At 40.2% G+C, this 20,545-nt stretch overlaps 1 protein-coding gene across 1 annotated transcript; it reads left to right on the top strand.

The window, feature by feature from the left end:
* The first annotated feature begins 4,085 nt into the window (after positions 1–4,085).
* On the top strand, positions 4,086–19,499 carry LOC109036849 (uncharacterized). Its single transcript, XM_019051245.2, has 5 exons — positions 4,086–4,793; positions 8,852–9,002; positions 12,466–12,542; positions 14,634–15,452; positions 17,102–19,499. Exons 1-5 carry the CDS (start codon positions 4,738–4,740, stop codon positions 17,370–17,372), a joined length of 1,374 nt encoding a protein of 457 aa, XP_018906790.2. The 5' UTR covers positions 4,086–4,737; the 3' UTR covers positions 17,373–19,499.
* The last annotated feature ends 1,046 nt before the right edge of the window (positions 19,500–20,545 follow it).

Below are 20,545 nucleotides of genomic sequence, written 5' to 3'. Positions count from 1 at the left end.
CAATGTCCTCGTCACTATGACGTTCACTTTGGTAGATGGGTTGCCTGAAATTGACAAAAGATTGAAAAACTAAACGCGCGTTACCAAGTTTACGGTATGGTAAAAAAGTTGTAGTATGTTGCACGCCACTTATAATAAGTTATTATATCCCGATTTTGCTCAAAGAAACAACGTTCATAAAATGTTAGAACTGAGACGAAGGTGGTCTTAAATATGTACCTCAATTTACTGCGAAGAACGAATCGACGACAATAATTGCAGTTTGAATGAGCAATCTTTATGTCGGTCATTACTTCACAAGTTTGCAACGTTCCAAAAGTCCGACAAAAAAACTCAAAGCACTTACCATGGGAGTCTAAATATCAAGGGTCTGGGTCTCAGACTAATAATGCGTGCAAGATTCTCAGAAAAAGTGGTATGACGCCCACGATTTTTAGAGATTCTGAAAGTAACGCGTGGCCACAAGGATTCTCTGAACACATAAATAGATTTCCCTGTGACTGATTTTCCATAGTCAGGCACGAACAATGCTGTTAACATGTCTACGCTGTGTTGTGCTGGTAAGACGCTTCTCTCGTTTGCTTACGTTAGTTTAGACTTTAAAGTAACCCCCTACAAAAATCCCAACAGAGACTAGAAAAATTTCACTTCCCAACTTAGGCGGATTCCGACACTTCAAAATGGGGGGGAGGGGGCAGCAGGGGACGCGAGGGGCTTCCTTTGGGAAATTTTCAAAATTTCAAAGCATCAAATATGTAGTTTTAGCCAATTTCGTCGTAAATAATTATCAAATATAGATCCAGAAAATCCAGTAGTTTGGAAAAATATATTCTACTTGAAGGGACGTACAGAAAAAGGGCACAAGTAAATTTTTTCCTTTAAACAAGTGATCAATTCGTAAAAGGGCACATCTCCACTTTTGTCGCCATTTTTCTTCGGTGCCCATATTGAGATATCTCAAAAATTCTTTTCGGGTCATCTTACTGATGTTATTGAGCGTCTAAATTAATTGGATTATACATTTTGCAATAAGGAAATTCTATATCTGGCGCTTCTGTAAAAGTGCCTATCTGCGTAGGGAAACCAATGTCATAAATGATGTTTCTAAAATAAGCCAGAAATAGTGGTTCCTTATTGCAAAATGTGGTCCAATGGAGAATTTGCAAGGGTCTGAAATTTGATGAATTTCCTGTTTAAGTGGAATCCTCTGAGTGAACTGAACACGAAGATACCCTTGATTCATAAATTGAGCAATTATTAGAGGAGATATGACAAAATAACCGATTCTGCTAAAATACATGTGTTTAAATGAGAAATGCCGCCAGATGACGTCACAAGGCGGCACATTTTCTCACTTTTAAATCAATTTTTCTCCAATTTCCCATGTCAGAAAAAAATTATGAAAAATGTTGCGAACTCAGCTCATTAGGCACTTTCAGATGAAGCAATAAAAAAATTGCGTGCAAATTCTCCATTTTACCATTCCTTTCCTTTCCTTTCCTTTCCTTTCCTTTCCTTTCCTTTCCTTTCCTTTCCTTTCCTTTCCTTTCCTTTCCTTTCCTTTCCTTTTGTGCATTCCTTTTTGTAAAGTCTATACAAGTTTTAGTTACTCCTGATGAATAGCAGTCTTTGATATGTGCTCTTTGTCCGGATGGTCCTCTATATGTAAATGTTTTTTTTAGCTTTGGTTGGGTTTAGCCGAGTTGTAAGATTGTGATAAACATAATAAGATACTTCCTTTTCAAACATATGTCTGTGGATTTTCTTCACCTGATGCATTTCAAAACAATTGACTGTATTATCGACGAGCAGTGATAAGTGATAACTGAAAAAAATGAGTGCTACCAATTATAAGTATGTAATGTAATAATTCCGAAGATGTCATAAAGTGTCGAAATGCATCAGGTGAATTAAATTCACAGATATATGTTTAATTCAGGGGGTACTCCGGTCTAAAAACTGCCCAATTTGTTTTATTTTTTTTTTTTGTTTTTTTTTAGTTTTCCCGTTTTTCCACTAATTTTATAGAGGAGAGTTTACTGAAGATGATGATGTATCTACTATGTAATTATCATGATCACAAATACTCGAGACATGTCGAGCCTTGCTAAGTGATGCACTTGCTCCTTGCACTTTTTCACTTACATTTACTAATATTGCTCTCCTGAAAAATCAGCTTTTTGCGTGTTTTTTCATCTCTTGGCAACGGTTTCTCAGGCCCTATTTGAGCTAGAAACCTCCAGTTTTTTTTTTTCTTTTAATGACCAGAAATGTATGATCTATAATCTAACAGAGCCGAAATTTTTATTTTCTGCATTGATCATTTATTATTTTAACAAACACCAAACAAAATTTAGAAAAATTCATATTTTGGTAAATCCGGCTCTGTTAGATAATAACAAGATCATTTCTTGATACTTAAAAACAAATCGCAGGTCTCTAGCTCACTCTCAGACCAAGAAATGATTGCCACAAGATGCCTCTTCAAATTCACTTGATCGTGTATTAAGGGGCAGGGTATGCAACCCGCTTAACGAAAATTTGGGAAAATCTTAGTTTTACATGTATCTGCTTAAATCATGAGTTTCAAGTCGACAGGACTGACCGGGGAAAAAAGTTGTTTCATTAAGAAGTACCTTATTATTTTATCACAATCAAACACATTGGCTGAATCCAACCAAATCTATTGGTAATGGTGCTGCTTAAACAAACCCTACAAAATCAAATATTTCCTTGTTACCTTTTAGTCACTGAGACCGATGTTTACTCGCATCATTCTTGGATTCTTCACAGGGTGTAAATTTGAAAAATCGTCTAATTCATTTGGTGGAGAGCGATATAACCTTTGTCTCATATTTTTTTATCAAAGACGTGGGATGAGACGTTTTTCATTACACTTCATAAATCTATTCGCTCGAATTTGACACGTATTGCGTATACTAATCTCTTATTTTCTTGTATCTTCAGTGTGGACTCTTGTGTGCACTTGGGATCAATGCTGGACCAAAAAAACATGGAGACGTATATAATACTGCGGATCCAGACCCCCGAGTTTCACAGGTAAAAAGACAGGCAACGCTTTCGGATTTGCCAATATTTAATATTTTTGCTATTCTTACAATGGGTCACTTAATCTGAAACGGTCCTGAAAGTACCACGTTAAGATTAACCAATCATCGGAGTATACATGTATAACTTATAACATAAAAGAAAAAACAAGTTCAATCCAATTCTTAGTCTTTAAATAATTCAACAAATATTAAATATAAAACTACAACCTACTATTTTTTGAATAACGCAATAATATAATCCTATTGAATCCCCAAAAACTGTACCTAATCAAATAAAATCTTGAAATAGAATAATATGATAAAATTAACAAAATTAATTTTATTTAAGTAGATAGAATATAAAACCTCATTCATTCCACGTTACACCACGTGGTGATTGGTTGCGGGATTCTGGAGCCAAAATCCTAGACAAGCTCGCTTTTAAAAAGTCTGAAGCTCGAAAGAATATCAAACCAGTTCCCTGCGAACACCCTGTTTATCAATCCATTTCCATAGGTTTCAATGGCATAACAATCGATACATCGCAATTCACGCCACGCCACTGTATCAAACGCGTTGAAATAGCTAGGAAATTATTGAAGTGAAGTACCAAAGCAGTCAAATCGCTATTCTCTATCACTTTCCACTGATGTTCGTTAAAATAAAACTTATTTCAACGTGCCATTGTTGCTTGTTAACTACAAATAACATGAATGAGATTAGATTTTTTGACTATGAAGATTTAGTTTCGACTTTCCTATTGTTTTATATATACATGGAGTAGAAAGACGCTTAACGGGAGTCTTAGAAACCTATTTTTGCTCCTGATTGGTGTCGAATGACATCATTTGGTTCGACGCGAAACAGGGTCGTTTCAAATTTGCGGACAAGTTACGCTTTTTGAACTGCACATTTCTCTATTTCTGGGTTAATTTTTCGCGATTTTAATACGCGCATCGTGTTCTATGCGTCATTTACCTGCTTCTGATAAATGTATTCGCACGTCAAAATTCTTTCATGGTTTAGTAACCCATCGGTGCAAAATTTGTAGTCATACCAACGGGTCTATCTACTCAACGCTTTATTGGATCTGAGGTTTTCAATTTTAATCATTTACTCAGCGTGACCCATAGTCACAATCTAACTTCCTTTTTGGTTGATGAGTCCTATACCATCACGACGGTGAAACAACCAGACCACGTATCTCGGTTTGCGCCGTTGTAGACTTCCTGTCATACTTCATTTTTTAAACGAAAATTATTCAACGTCAATTTTTGAAAACGTCCGTGTTTTTCCCTCTCTACACGTAGAAAAATCTGTGAAAATTTCAAGAAATTTGTTCTCCTTCAAAAAAGAAAATGGGAGCGGGGATTTTTAAACACCGCAAACGAGATACGTGATCCGGTAGTTTTACCGTCGATCAGCTTCTGTTTTGTTATTTTTCGTGGATTTTCGACATGCCGAAGCTAATATCTAGAGCCTAGATTCTAGGTGCTAGGCGTCATTTACTTCCACGTATGTGACAATAAAAGGTTCCCGTTTAAATCCCATAGAAACTGATCGAAGCATTTTACGACGCTTTCCCAATTAACTCGAAAACTTTTGTCTGAATCTAAGCAAGTGCATTGATTTCTAGAATGGAGGAGGCAAGGGGGCCTCGGTTCCAAGGTCCAACACCCTCTCGAAGATGAGGAACAGTCTCAGTAGGAGCTTTAGGTTCGGCGCAGCAACAATATCAAGCGGGTAAAGTACAACAGTAAACCAGTTATTTCTTGCAGTGGCGTGGCGTGAATGATCGATTATCGATATTCCTCCATTTGAAACTATGGCAAAGAATCGATTAGCAAGGTGTTCGCTGCGAACATCCCATTTATCGATTCATTTCCATAGCTTTAAATGGTAGATCAATCGAAATATCGCAAAGCACGCCACGCCATTGATTGCACGTTATCCGTACGTTACGTTATTACATTTGCGATCATAAAAGTGTTTTCTATCATTATCACGTATTATTGTAGTTTACAGTTTACCGATGTTAAACATAACGCTCTGAAGATGGCCGAAAGCCAAAAAGCTTCAGCTTCAACATTATAAAATGGACGTATTTCTATCAAACAGACCTATGTGGAGGTGAGAAATATGGGGTGTGCTCTAGAAATCTGCATAAGAAGCAATGTAAAAGCGGGCGTGATTCCCTTTCAAGAATTGGAAAAGCGGGATATTACATTCTATCAAACAGACCTATGTGCCAACTGAATGCGGGATTCATGAGCCGCGGGCATGGCAAGAGAGCCTTGTGGACAGGGCTCATGAGTTAGAGCGCCCCGACGACCATCTCCCCCTCGCGCCCGGGCTCGATCATTGCCGCTGACGTCACGGGCGCTTTATTATTCTCATTCACTCTTACGGCCAGAGAACTAACGAGCACACCCCATATTTCTCACTTGCACATAGGTCTGTTTGGTAGAAATACGTCCAAATGGCATAAAAGTGAATACCTAACACCTCGTCTGTTTATTCAACTCAACATACAGTGATGAAATGGTGTTACTAATCAACGATTTCATCAATTCTCAGTTATATCTTCGTGGGGTTTTTTTAAAAAGAGCCAGAAGACCAAAGACGTGGCGTGTTGTGCGATATATTGATAAATCTGTCATTTAAACCTATGGAAAAGGCTCGATTAACAGAGCGTGTTTGCAACAAACTGCATAATCGATTCTTTACCATAGCTTCAAATGGGAGAATGTGGATAGTCGATCAGTCACGCCTCGCCACTACAAAAGACCGTATTCATAGTCTTTTTCTCAGCTTCATTCCCTCTAGAAGGCCATACATCTAGACTGCATTTAGGGGAAAGGAACCAAGCCACATCAGCTATTGCCTTATTTACTTTTCCTCAAGAGAACGCTTGTGCAAGTTCCTTTGAAAATCTTGAGGAATTTCCCTCGTATTATGCAGAACCTTCACTGAGATTTGCACACAAATTCGCACGATCGTTTGTAAATAATTAAATTGCCGAAATAAATTTGGCCATAGCTGATGTGGCCTGGTTCCTTTCCGCTGAATGCTGTCCATTTCACCTACACAGTGATTACGGGATATTTAAGGAGATCCTTTAGGCGGCCTTCATAATTATTTGCGTAACGCTCTAGGGAGGGGGGTATTTACGTGACGCTGCAGTACAAGGAAGAGGGTGCGGTGACGTTTGCGGACGTGGCGTTGCGGATTCTTATATTTTGATGGTGGCGATTGAGGAAAGGCGGAACAGGGCCGGTGGAGTTTGCGGACCAGAGAATTTCGGCGGTGGCGATTGCGGACGGAGGGGTAGGCACTTAATTATGCTGCCCCCACCCTTGGGCTGTATATTATAGAAAAAAATTACCGGAGAGGCTTTAAAATTATTCATAAAAATATAATTGAAAAGATGCAAATTAGCTGGGTTTTATGTAATATTTTGTCATTTGAGATGACAATAACAAACTCAACAAAAACTGCAAAATCATAAGTTCAAAACCGCTGACGCCGCAAGTTTGAATAATCACATCAAACACAGTGCGGCCGGCGCGCACGGCGCGCAATAGCGCCTTACAAGACCGCAGGATACTTCATGCATTGCGCGTACGGCACAGTGCGCGTGACGCGTAGTATAGCGCCTTATAAGTCTGCAGGATACTTCATGCATTGCGCGTGCAGCACGGTGTGCGCTGACGACATAGCATAGCGCCGTACAAGTCTGCAGGATACTTCATACATTGCGCATATACCACGGTGCGCGCTCAAGTCGTTGAAAAGTTGTATTTTCTTGGTGTCGAACCTTCCCCGAAGTACCCAATTTCCGAATAAAGCACACCGCTAGGCTCTGGATTCCTTTCCGTGGATGAAAAAAAAATATTAGTATCAAACATTAGTATTACATTAATATAAAAACATATGAGCAGTGAACACACGGTAAATTTTTAAAAAAGGCATATCAGAAATCAAGAAACTAAAAAATCCTCAGATTCAGTCAATTTTTAGGATTCAAAACATGTTGTAAATTCTGGTCCAAAATTACTGAAAGTAAAAAAATTACATATGAAAAATGAAAATACATAGGTACATAGTACAAACTGCCGTGATAAGGAAAAACGCCGTATGAAAATTCGAGAGTTGCCAAATTTCCTTCGATACAATGTTTATTTTTGAGAAAAGTTATGAATATTTTTCTATGAAATTTTCAGGTAATGTGTATTAAAGTGCGATTAAAATTCTATGAAAAATTGGAAGAAAAATATTCATAAGTTCTTGATTTCTAATATGCATGTTGTAAAAACTTACTGCATGTTCACTGCTCATATGTTTTTATACTAATATAATACTAACGTTTAATACTAATATTTTTTTTCATCCACGGAAAGGAATCCAGAGCCTCTCCGGTAATTTTTTCTTTAACATACAGCGCAGGGGTGGGGAGCAGTATAATTAAGTGCCTACCCCTTCGTCCGCAATCGCCACCGCCGAAATTTTCTGGTCCGCAAACTCCACCGGCCCTGTTCCGCCTTTCCGCAATCGCCATCATCAAAATATGAGAATCCGCAAACGCCACCGGATTCTTAGAATCCGCAAACGCCACGTCCGCAATAGCCACCGCACCAAGGAAGAGAGGGGGTGTCAGGGCAGGGTTACGTAACCCTCTCTATTGATAAATACACGCAAAATCCAATGGGCAACGGCAACTAGCAAGTAACGAAAACCGACAATTCTAACATTATATTTTTCTGCATAACCGTCAAGTCGATGAAATAGAGGGATGGTGTGCGTGGGCATGAACCAATATCGAAGATCACGCTTTAAACAAAACAAAATGGGCAAAAGACGCGACGAATCGGCGACTATATAGAGGCAGTATGAGGTTGCCGTTTGAGGTTGCGGGTGACTGAAAATGTGCCCTCTAGTGTACCTGTATAGGGAGAGTACAGACATTTAATATGGAGCTCTTGGGACCAAAAGGACAGCCAACCTCTAACACAAAAAATGTCACTACCAATCTTCAGATTCCAACATGAAATTATATAATTATTAATAAAATACCCGTTTGAAGTGTGTGGATCCGCCAATGATTTCTGACTTATCCGATGTCATCATCGTGGTTTTGGTGATATCCCCCCCCCCCTCTCCACTTAAGTCTATGCATACGACTGTATCTCTTGCGCGCAACATACCCAGTGGTGCCATTTTATTTTACCAAAGATTCCGGGGTCCCCGGAATCGATCCCAATTTCCCAGAGTTCCGAGAGAAATTTAGATTTTTCAAAAGTTCCGGGAAAATATTCCGAAATGCCCGAACTTCGTTCCGAAGCTCGTCAAATTTGACCAAAAAATCTTTAAATTTGATCAAATAATCGGCCAAACTGACGAAAACCCCCGAAATTCCGGGAATTCTGAAGATTCCGAAAAATTGCAAAAGTTCCAGAATTCGGAAATAATTCCGGGAAATGGCAGCACTGTCTCATTCCTACACTCGTGGCGATTACATAGTAAACAGTGGCGAGGCGTGAATGATCGATTATCGATATTTTCCCATTTGAAACTATACGGTGAAGAATCGCTTATTAAGGTGTCCGCTGCGAACACCCTATCAATCGATCCTTTTCCATAGGTTTAAATGGTAAATCAATCGATTAAAGGACGCCACGCCAATGATTGTAAATCCTCATTTTGTTTTCTCTGGAAATATTTGGATCCGGAGGCACGATATTCAGCGTGGCAATTTCCTTAATTAACATTTTAATGTATTTTATCTGTGATTGACGTTTCAGTGCTACGTTTTTAAAAACGTTTTCAAAACGTTTGAAACCACCGGTTTCAGACTCGGACACGGAATCGCAAGCCCCGAAGCCGCTGAAGCCTCTGGAGAGAACCAAAACAATTTATGACCGACACCGCCCACCCACGCCAAACCATGATCGGGTAAATACATGCATCACAAGATTTTTAGGTTTTTGGCTACTCATAATGCGAAGAAAAAGCTGAGCTATTAGGCGACTTTACAAATATAATATACAATAATTGCAACTCAGGCCATGCTTTAATAAGAAAACAATGTGCAAGAGGATGTTAATATATTTACAATTTTACCTTAACATGGTGGACACGCAAACTTACATTATCAACGTAATGTATGAGCATCCTCTTGCACGTTGTTTTTTATCAGAGCATGGCCTGAGTAGCAATTATCGCATATTATATTCGCCAAGTCGGCTGATAGCTCAACTTTTTCTTTACGTGCATCACTTTGACTACATTTTGCGATTTGGAACTTCAATATCCGGTTCAGTTTAGAAACAACGTATGTATCATTAGTTTCCCTTTTATGCATGTGTGTTTTTACGGATGAGTCAGCAATTATAGTTCCTATTTGCAAAATGAAGTTCGATTTATCCTTGTTTTATTAGTTGTGTTGTTAAAGTCGACGAAATAGGGTCAGTCAGTGATAGCCCTCGGTTGCAAATAAATCAATTAAAACGCGCGTGATTCCTTTTGCACGGTTCCATTTAATATCAAAATAATATCCGCCTACGCCGTCTGAGCTTAAAACAAGAATGGGTCAAGGGCACCCACATTTTTTGTACGTTTCATCGATTGGACCAAACTCCATCCGTTCACGTAACCATCTGTAAGCAGGTCATCAAAGCCCTCCGTATCTGAGACAACTGTTCGCTGTTGCTATGCTTTGCAACACATATCGACGGTGTAAGTCGGCAATCACATAACTCGTTTGCGGTTTCTGAAAATCTCCGCCTCTATGTTATTTTTTTAAAAGAGAATAAATTGACATCATTCCTTGAAGATTATGCAGAATTTTCTTCGCACAGAGAAGAAAAATCACGGAAGTATTAAAGAATTGCCGTTGAGTAGTTTACCGTTTAAAAAATAAAGTATAACAGGAAGTCTGCGACGTCGCAAACCGAGTTATGTGATTGCCGACTTACACCGTCGATATGTGGAAAAAAATCAGCAACTCATACAATTTTTGCCACGGAAATGAGAGAACGCGTATCTGTTGTTGAAATCAACTTCACATTTGGGGGAATACGACAAGAGGATTGTTGCGAACTTCAGCTCGAACATTAAGAAGCGTTCTTGACTATAGAAATGGCTCAAAAAGCACGACGAGTGCATCGGGAAAGTTCGAAACTACACAAAGTACGAAACCTAACTTCACAATCTGCGTAAGAAATATGCGTTTTTTTAAGCTTCCCGCTTGAAAAACGATACTACGGCACAGGTGAACATTTCGTATGAGGAGTCGTTCCATCCAAGCCTCGCGCACTAAGGCGCTAAGCATTATCCAACATGGCCGACGCCAACCCGCTAAAACGCACATGACGAAATGAGATTTTATCAACCGGCGTGTTTATATTCACATTTTCCTTGCGTTGATAAAGACCATGGTGCTTCCGCACAATTTGCGCGCGAAGGCGTCAGCCATGTTGAAAATTGTGCACAATTTTAGTGCGGAAGGGTTGGATGGAAGAACTCCCCTTGCCGTGCCGTAGTATTGTTTTTGAAGCCGGAAACTTAGAGAAACGCATATTTCTTGCGCAAATTGTCAAGTTAGAAGTGTAATCCAGACTTTCCAGATTCGTCCATCGTAATTTTTAAGCCATTTTCTGTGAGGAACAACTGGACTGCATTTTCCAATAAGGAACTATGAATTCCGACCCAGTTTAAAAACAACGTATGTGCCATTAGTTCCCCTATGCACATAAGTGTTTTTTCAGATGAGCCAGAATTTATAGTTCCAAATTGCTAAATGCAGTCCAACTCTTCCTCTTGATCTAGTTGAAGTTTGCAACAAGCCCACACGGATACAAAAAAGCACGAGGTTGTTGGAGGATATAGACATTTCCAATTAATTGTGGTAGAACCCCAATTAATTATGGTAGTACCCCAATAAATTAGGTTACTAACCCAAATGTTGCGGTACAACCTCAACTTGAGTTGCGGTACCACTATAATTAATTGCAAATGTCCATATCATCCATCAAATTGGGGTAGTAGCACAATTTTAGGGGGTGTTCACTTTTTCCCTTACACTTTTTTTTCCGTGCATGTATTAACACACCTGCGAAATACGCAACAGACATTTCCCTTATAAGGCAATTTTTACTTATGTGCCCAGTCTTATGGCTAAAATTTAAACAAGCAGGGAATTCCAAAACTGAGAGTTGGAAGAGGGCGCTGTAAGGATATATCCAAGTATCACACTCAGTTTTATGCTTATCGACGGTGAAACTACCAGACCACGTATCTTGCTTGCGGTGTTTGAAAATCTATCCTCCCATTTTACTTTTGTAAAGGAAAACAAACCAATATAATTCATTGAAGTTTTCACAGCTTTTTCGTCACTCAAAGAAGAAAAATCACGGAAGTTTTCAAGAATTGACGTTGAGTCGTTTTCCATCCAAAAAAATGAAATATGGCGGGAAGTCTGCGACGTTGCAAACCGAGATACGTGGTCTCGTAGTTTCACCGTCGTTACGCTCTAAATTTTTTAAAGAAGGATAGGCGCCTAAATAATATCATCGTTAAGTCAGTTAAAGGGTGCCAAAGGCTTTTAACTGGACACACATTTTCAAATAATCCGTTCAAACGAAAATTGGGGAACAGTGACTGCGCGTTCAGACGGCATGTCGAACTTCACAAGAGCAATACACTTGTGCTAGCTACGTGCAGGACTCCGGGGAAACAATTTCATTTTTGCAGTGCGGCTCGTCGAGCGCCTTGCCGAGCTGTCTGATCGCGCCTTAAGGCCCAGATACACACGGCGATTAATCGCGCCGCGAGTGAAAGACGGAAGCCAACGGAGAGCCTTGATTTCGATCCATTGACGTCGATCTATCGAAATGAAGGCTCTCCATTGGCTTCCGTCTTCCACTCGCGGCGATTAATCGCCGTGCGTATCGGCCTTCAAAAGTCCCATACGAACCCATAAAATTTTTCAATCGATGCTCATGAAAAAAACAAAGCTTCTTTCCGCTCTGGCAAAAGTTTCCAACGGTACCTCTCACATTTGGATTGCATTTTGCAAAAAGGAACCACTAGCATTGCAATGATGCTAAGATTGTGCAACTTCATCCTTCGCAATAAAATTGCGGAAATTATGAAAAACTATGAAATTTAGATGGTAATTTTTGTCTTAAATTTACAGTTTTAGCGAGTAAAATAGAATCTATTGAGGGATAATCGGGTTTTTCCTCCAAGACAAAAGAAGTTGCACAATCTTAGCAACATTGCAATGCTAATGGTTCCTTTTTGCAAAATGCAATCCGTTTAATAAACTCTGAAGGAGAGTTCACGTCGCTCATGGAAGTTTCAATGGGAATCTTACATCGGTAAATGGTGATAATGACTTTATTAAATTTTTCAGTCTCCTGTTAATCCACATCCCGGATGGGTGTCACGAAACCAGAAAAAGTCGCGGACTAATGACGCTCGTGCAAAAGGGTTAGTTTATGCAGTATATCATCATACTCTTAACCTCCTTCTTCCTTCAACCAAGGTCTTTTTCTTTCTTTCTTTCTTTCTTCTTCTTTCTTTAACGCAGTCATTCGTAGCGTATTTATGCGCTCCACTAATCTCAAAATTTAACTTTTCCCTTCAACCCTTTTGTATTATTACTGATATTTCCATGTAAATTTATTATTGTTACTGCCCTCTTTAGAGGTGTAAATGGCCTTAGATGCTAAAGCACCGCTTTAAAATAAAATTATTTTACTACTACATTCGTAGCGTATTGTACGTAACGCTGTGCTCTATGCTGACACCTCCCCCTTCCCTGAAAAACTGTATGATTCTGACCCTTCCATTCTTCGTGTGATTTTTAAAGAGAGAACACATGACGGTTCGTCTAGCTGAAACTTTGTGTAGTGGTCAAATCGTCGATTCCCAGACGACAGAACGAGACGGTATTTCAACGCTGCAATATTTTCACTCGAGAATTTAATTTGCCTTCGGGTGTTGTTGCGTATTTCGTGGTTTTCCTCACGAAATAACGTGAAAAGTTTCAACGTTACCAAATTTCCCTTGGTAAATTTCATTCCTATCAGAAGAATCTTGGGCATTTCTGACTGATAATTTCACTGATTTTCCCTCTGATTCCATGCAAAAACCGGAAAAGTTCTGGATAGGAATTGCACAGATATATTCTTGCATATTTGAGCCAATTTGGGAACCTTGGAACCAAGCCACGCTCCTTCGTCTGGGAAATGACTTTTGACAGGACATTTAACTGATTATTCCTCTGATTTTGCACGAAAATCCGCACAAATTTGGCCAGAAATCGCTCAGTCGTAATCGAGTAAGATATAAAATTATCCGAATTAATTTTTCCACCTTGACCTTAAGAGCAGTGATCGCGATATATAGCGATTTTATCGGTTGGTTAGTTAGTTAGTTAGTTAGTTAGTATATTTTAAGACATTCATCGCAATTATATCGGTGGCAATGTATCGAGACATATCGCATTAAAACTCGCAATATATGGCGATTAAATCGCTATACATCGCAATTTTTGGTTCGATAAAATCTTGATCAATATTCGTCGATAAAATCGAGATGAAATCGCCATTTATCGTGATGAACTGTCGGGTGATAAAAGTGCGATAAGATCAGGGATAATGCTACCCAAGTAGCATTATCGGCGATAAAATCGCTAGGATTATCAACACCTGAGCGATTATTCTCGATCTTGTCGGAATAAAATCGTGATTTCATCGCCCGGCAATTTATCGCGATACTTTCGAAATAAAAATCGCGACGAATGGCGATTTAATCTCGATTTTATCGAGCCAAAAATTGCGATGTGTAGCGATTTAATCGCCATACATTTTTTTTTGTTTATTTGCCGCATAAAACTTTAGTACAAAAAATTCTGTTCATACAATGAATGAAAATATAATTGATAATAAAAAAAAGTAAAGACATAGGGACTGAGGCCTCAAAAGAAAAAATAGAAAAGAACAAGAGAATAGAGATAAGAGGCTAGTTTTCAAGGGCAGGACTTCCTTGAAGAGGAAGGTTTAAGATCCGTTTGCGGCCCCGGAAACTGCCGTCTGGCATACATCGGAGGGGGTTGATTGGTCGAGAGTCTTCCTCTTGGCGGTCAAGGATGCTTTCAGGAAAGTTCCAATAGATGACCAGTTTTCTTTGGAGCTGGTGATTTGCTTTTGGAAAGAAACTACAGTGAAACGCTCGCCTAACTTGTCCTCCAGTTCCTTTCGGTCTGTTGAAAATTAAGGACAATTGAAGATAGTGTGTTCAGGGGAGTCGAAAATCCCTGGGCAGAGGGGGCAAAAGTCGGTGGTAGAAACACCAATACGGTGGAGGAACCCGAAATCGCCATACATATAGTGCGAGTTTTAATGCGATAATATCTCGATATATTGTCACCTATATAATCGCGATAACCAAGCGATAAATTCGCTATTTATCGCGATCACTGCTACTTGGGTATTTGGAGATATGGGGAGGACGCTCCTCCATCGGAGGGACCACGGATTTTACGATTCATTGACCTCCTTCCATTTTTCTCTCCAGAGCACGGAAAGCACATGACGACGAAGCAAAAGATGTAAAGGTAGAAACAGAAGCGAGTCAATTTGAAGATGAGAAGTATTGGTCCGCCCAAGACTCGGATGGTGATGATCAGTTCTATGACGCCAAGTCATCTTCGCCGCAGCGAGCGTCCCCAAATGTTCAATCACCAGGGCCACGACCGGCACCACCGTCACCTATGCCGTCATTTGAACTTCCTCCGCCAATGCTAGGAATGCCTGGACGAAACTCACCGGATCCAGAACGGTCGCCGAACCATGGCAAGCCGAGATCTCCGAAGACAAATCAGTCACCAAACCGTGAGCGGTCCGAATCTCCAAGGGAAAAAAGATCACCCAAGGGCAGAAAGTCCGAATCTCCAGGGACAAAGAAGCCACCAGTCCATGAGCAGTCCGGATCTCCAAGGGATAAAAGGTCACCCAACGGCAGAAAGTCCGAATCTCCAGGGACAAAGCATGGATCTCAGACGAGGCAACCGTCAGGAAACGATAGACCATCTATTTCTCCATCAAGGTCACCAAGGCACTCGCGGTCCAGTTCTCCAAGGAAAGAAGCATCCACGGAAGAGGGACCACCTTCGCCGCCAAGGTTTCCGCAACCACAGGAGCGATCCACTCAAGGAATACCCAGAAAGCCCCCATCGAGAAGGCCATCATACTTCGGGTCGGAGGCAATTGCTGCAATGGAAAAAAGGCGTCGGTTTATGGAAGAAAACTTTGGGGAACATCTTACGCCTGCCCGGCAGGAGACCCCGATAAATGAGATCCAGGATGGAAGAGGCTTCGTGAACCGCGATTCCTAGTGAGTACCATTGCACCGTTACGCAAAAACCCGTACGCGCATTTACCGGAAAATTTCGTTACATCATTCTGTATAAAAGTAACACGGAGGAAATGGGAAAATACGGGGAATAAGGCTAAAAATACAACACTTATATCCCGAGACGTCTTGACTCAAACACGGAAAAAACATAGGTAGACTTTACCATATCGACGGTGCAAGTCGGCAATCACATAACTCGTTTGCGGTGTCTGAAAATCTCCGCAACTATGTTATTTTTTTAAAGGAGAACAAATGGACATGATTCCTTGAAGTTTTTGCAGAATTTTCCTCGCACATAGAAGAAAAATCACGGCAGTTTTAAGGAATTACCGTTGAGTAGTTTTCCGTTTAAAGAATAAAGTATGACAGGAAGTCTGCGACGTCGCAAATCGAGTTGTGTGATTGCCGACTTTCACCGTCGATATTCTGGTTGCTGATCGGCGCAACCAGAGAGTATGGTAATTTTCATCAACATTATCGTGGGAGTGACCAGATTTTTCCTTATTGTGACGATAATTTTGGTGAAAGTTGCCATGCTGTCTGGTTGTGCCGTTTTTTAACCTGAGTATGGCGAGTGCTATCTAACTTTTTCTCCGTGTAAACTGAGTCACTGGTTGTTTTTCTCGGATCTCCGTCCCGGCATGTAGGTGTCAGGTTTTTTCATCGACATTTTTGACTTTTTATTGTATTTTCCAACTGAATACTCGTACTCTGCCGTGCTAAGGAAAAACGCCGTATGAACATTCGACAGCTGCCAAATTTCCTTCGATAAAAAGTTGATTTTGGAGGAAAGTTATGAATATTTTTCGGACAAATTTTCAAGAACTCTAGGTAAAATTGCGAACAAAATCATCTGAAAAATTGGAAGTAAAATATTTAAAAATTTTCCCAAAAATTCGTGATTTACCTACGGAAATTTGGCAGCGCTCGAGGGTTCATGCGGCGTCCTTCCCTAACACGACAGTACTCTAGTTCTAGCTGCTTCAGTGATTTCGTCAAAATTAGATTACACGAACTTCAGAGGAAACTCGATTTCGAAAATGTGAGGGCTGCGGCTCTCATCTTCGCTATCACAACGGTGTAGATTCGCCTTAATGGAGATGTTGCATTTGTGAGGATGCAATTTGACTACTGATGCTTATGTAAAAGTTTGCGAGAAACACGACGGTGCCACTGCTTTTCTCTGAAATCAACTCCCAAGCTCAAAAAAAGCTGAAAATGGCGGAGGCCTTAATGGAGGGGATATCCCACGCTGTCCTGATGAGAGTCCACCTCTACATCAAGACAAACTCCCCATGCGAAGATAGGGAGCAAATACATTGACAGGGTTGCCGTGTTTTCAGTTTTGGATTCCCTAAACGAGGTTGGCAGCCCTGTCAATGTATTTGCTCCCTATCTTCGCATGGAGAGTTTGTTTTGATGTAGAGGTGGACTCTCAGGATAGCGTGGGATATCCCCTCCATTTTGGACTCAACTTGAGAGCTTTTTGAGCTTGGGAGTTGGTTTCAGAGACAACCAGTGGCACCGTCGTGTTTTCCGCGAACTTTTACATAAGAATCAATGGTCAAATCGCAAATTTCTCACACATGCAACATCTCCATTCGGGCCGTTTTCGTTTTTCGTTTCAGCCCCGGACCCAAATTCAATCCGACTAGTAGTTTGAACCGGCCCCGGGCACCACCACCATCGCCAACTCCAGCCACTCCAAAGCCCGCATCTCCCACGCGTTCAGGAGGCGGACCCGGCGCACCCACATCCAGCGTTACTCAGCAACGACTCCAGGAAGAATTATGCAAGGATGGTAAATGCACGGTCACGTTCGTCAAATCAGCCGACGATCTACCAGTCTGGCTCAGGGCGCAAATGGCGATGCAGGCTGCTGCTCGTAATAAGGGCTGATTTCATTCTCGGCCTAACGCACTTTACTAGTCATTGATGAGGTTTCCCATGGGCGGATCCAGAAATTTGGCAACACCGGATTTCCTCCGTTTAAACCCATGGAAATGTGTCGATTCTTGCAGGTAGAGTACCTCATAGCGAGAGTATGGACAGTTCGCTTCATGGAGGGCTTATGGCCCAAAAGTGCAGCCACCCTTCTAACCAACTTCTAACGCACAAAATTTCACTGCCACTCTGCACATTCCAATTCTAACCAAGATGGCTAAGAATGTACATAAACGAGCGTTCTTCCGCAAAAATGAGTAAATTTATGCAACAAGTAAGTCAAATACGTGCTTTATAAACGATGGTTCGTAACAATTGTATTAGTAAAGCGCTCTGGATAATTGAGATTCATAGGTTGGCTGCATTTCTGGGCCCTAGCTTTAAGGCCTCGATAGACGATCAAATTCCGAACCAATTCCGATCAAAGTAGACATGCTGATGACTGGTGGTCACCATCTACCATCAAATTTTGACGGGCCGCACTTTTTTGATCAAGGTAAGATTAGACCGGAGTACCACCATTCATCATTCTCTGCTACAGGAAACATTTCTGCCAAGTTTTCATTTTAAAATGAAGCAAAATTAATGAATTTCAGACTGATGACTCCCGACACTTTGATGCTACTTTGATCGGAATTGGCTCGGGAATTTGATCGTCTATGCAGGCCTTTATTCGCGGAGACATCGGTGAAGGCCTGATGGATTTTCGAAGTTTCACATCCGTCTATACTCTCGCTGTACAGGTACTCTACTTGCAGGGGTCAGGTGCTCTGACGAGAATCGATTATTCAGCATGGGTTTGAACGGAGGAAATTCGGGGGTGCCAAAGTGGTGGATCCACCTCTGAGGATTCCTCTCATCTAGCGACGGCTCAAGAAACCACGCCCTAATAGCACACTGAGTAAAATGTCCTGCACCTAGACTCCCTAGTCGTAGAGTTCGATTTTTATTTTTTCAAAAATTCAAAAGGAAGATAACTGTTGTATAACCTCTTAAGTCCCCTCGGCAAGACGTCTCACCATTCATTCGTCGCCTACTAGACATAAGGGCGTAACTACACTCTGCAATGAACCCTGTCTTCCATACAATTCAATGCTTTTCCAGGCTCATCTCAATGTGTAGTTACGCCCTTTCGTCAGCCAAGCGACGAATTATAGAAGTATGCCAGAGACCCGGTGAAAAATCGACTCCTCATTTCAAGTTCTAAATTTAGTCGGCAGAGCGCTACACTGACACCGTCGAATGACTTATAGGTGAGCTCTAAAGTTCTGTTTGACACTGCAAAAGGGCGATTGATTTTTTGGGGAGTTTTAACGGTGTGAAAAGTAAAAATGCGAAAAGTTGATGTTGACTCGGGACTGAAGCACTACAAAAATTATGAAATCTCCGGGTCTTAGGAGGATAAACACTGAATTACAGGACGAGCACACCACGATCACAGAACGAGAACATTGTATTTGTGTAACAAGTATCCAATTATAATTATTATCCCTAATGCGCGGGACATTACTCGAGATTCAAATAATATTTAAAACAACTGTATCTTTTTTATTTACGTAAAATTCGCTAGTTTTAAGGGGGAACCAAAATCACATAATATTACCTGCTATTTCAAAATCACTGTGTCCGTCATTTGCGGTTTGAAAATCATAGTGACACGAAATAAAGTACCAATGAATTTACCCGAAAATAAGTTAAAAAATACGGTGTTAACTATAATTATCCTAATAATCTCGACTATTAGTTTTAATAGCTTCATTGTGTGAATTTTATTTTTTTTATTTTTTTTTATATTAACAATTTTGTGCCTAATTTTGTGAAGCTGTTAGTGTTAGTTTCTTGTTCAAAAAATTTTGAGAACTGACGAAGTTTCTCTAGATTTCATTTGTTTAATATTTTGTATTATTAATTACTAAATCCATTAATCTTGATTTTGAATAATTCTTTATTTTTATTTCAAATCGTTCAATCAATTATTACGAACTATATTTTATCTTCATGTTTTTATCTTTCCCTTTTAGTGGGTTTTCATCTTTTTACATTTTATTAATTAATAAGTTTAGTTATTCTTATGAAATTGTTAAAATGTGTAGTGGTCCTTTTCGAATAAAACTTTAAGTATATTGAGAATTCATACGTTCACTATTACAGCGATTGTGACTATAGGTCAACAATTAGGTTTCACTGAGTGGGGCTTTCAATTTTATAGGTCCTCTATTTTCCATGAAATATTCAAAAATTGTCCACAAGAATAAAATCATTCAAGAGGTTGAAAATTGACGGATTTTAAATTGGAAAGTAGGAAAAGGGCATGTCATTATGTTCGTCAAGACATTAGTGCTTGTAATGTGCTGCATATTTGCCTGGTTACGTTCTGAGTAAATGATAAACATTTTAGGGTTGGACGTTCGTAGTAAAGGGCACCGTTTTCCGCTTTTAGTGTCCTGCAAAAATGCCGGGTGGCAATGTTTTTAGTAATTCGTAAGTAATTATTGACGCTGAAACCAAATTTCAACTTTGCACCAAAAAAATCGGACCGGAAAGTTGCCAAATTTGGCAAAAATGACCTAAAATTGAGGACACCGCACCAAGAACAGCCTATAGGCGTATAGGTCGTTATTACGCCCATCTGCTTTTCAGATTCTACGTACCCTGGACTATGCTGTGGTAGCGATAGAATATAGATAGGTAACGGCTCGAGGTCAAAAAACCTTTTTTTCCCGAGTTAAGTCAGGCCTCGGGATTGATGGGTGCAAGAACGACCTATAAACGGGCCTAAGGCGCTAGTTACCCCTTCCTTTACTCACTATCGATATTCTTTCATTTTGCGTTAATCATGCGTGATTAAAATGATTTATACTTCATATTACCACCAAAATGGCTGTTGGGCGTAATGGACGCTATTAGTGGCGACGTCATCATAGGGATTCTCCATTATATCGAATTGGATCCAAACAATAACATTGGCATAACCTCTTTCAATGCTACCAATGCGAAAAAATCGATAAATATCGCTTTTCTGTGACGTTGCACTAATAGCGTCTATAATGGCCTATAAACCGCTATCGAAACTTGGCTGTTTTGAAAACGCCTTCAAATGCGGCATGATACCTCAATCATTCCGGAGA

The sequence above is a fragment of the Bemisia tabaci genome, chromosome 9 (genome assembly GCF_918797505.1).
Source record: "Bemisia tabaci chromosome 9, PGI_BMITA_v3".
NCBI classification, from domain to species: Eukaryota; Metazoa; Arthropoda; class Insecta; order Hemiptera; family Aleyrodidae; genus Bemisia; species Bemisia tabaci.
This window is presented reverse-complemented; position numbering and strand designations above follow the sequence as displayed.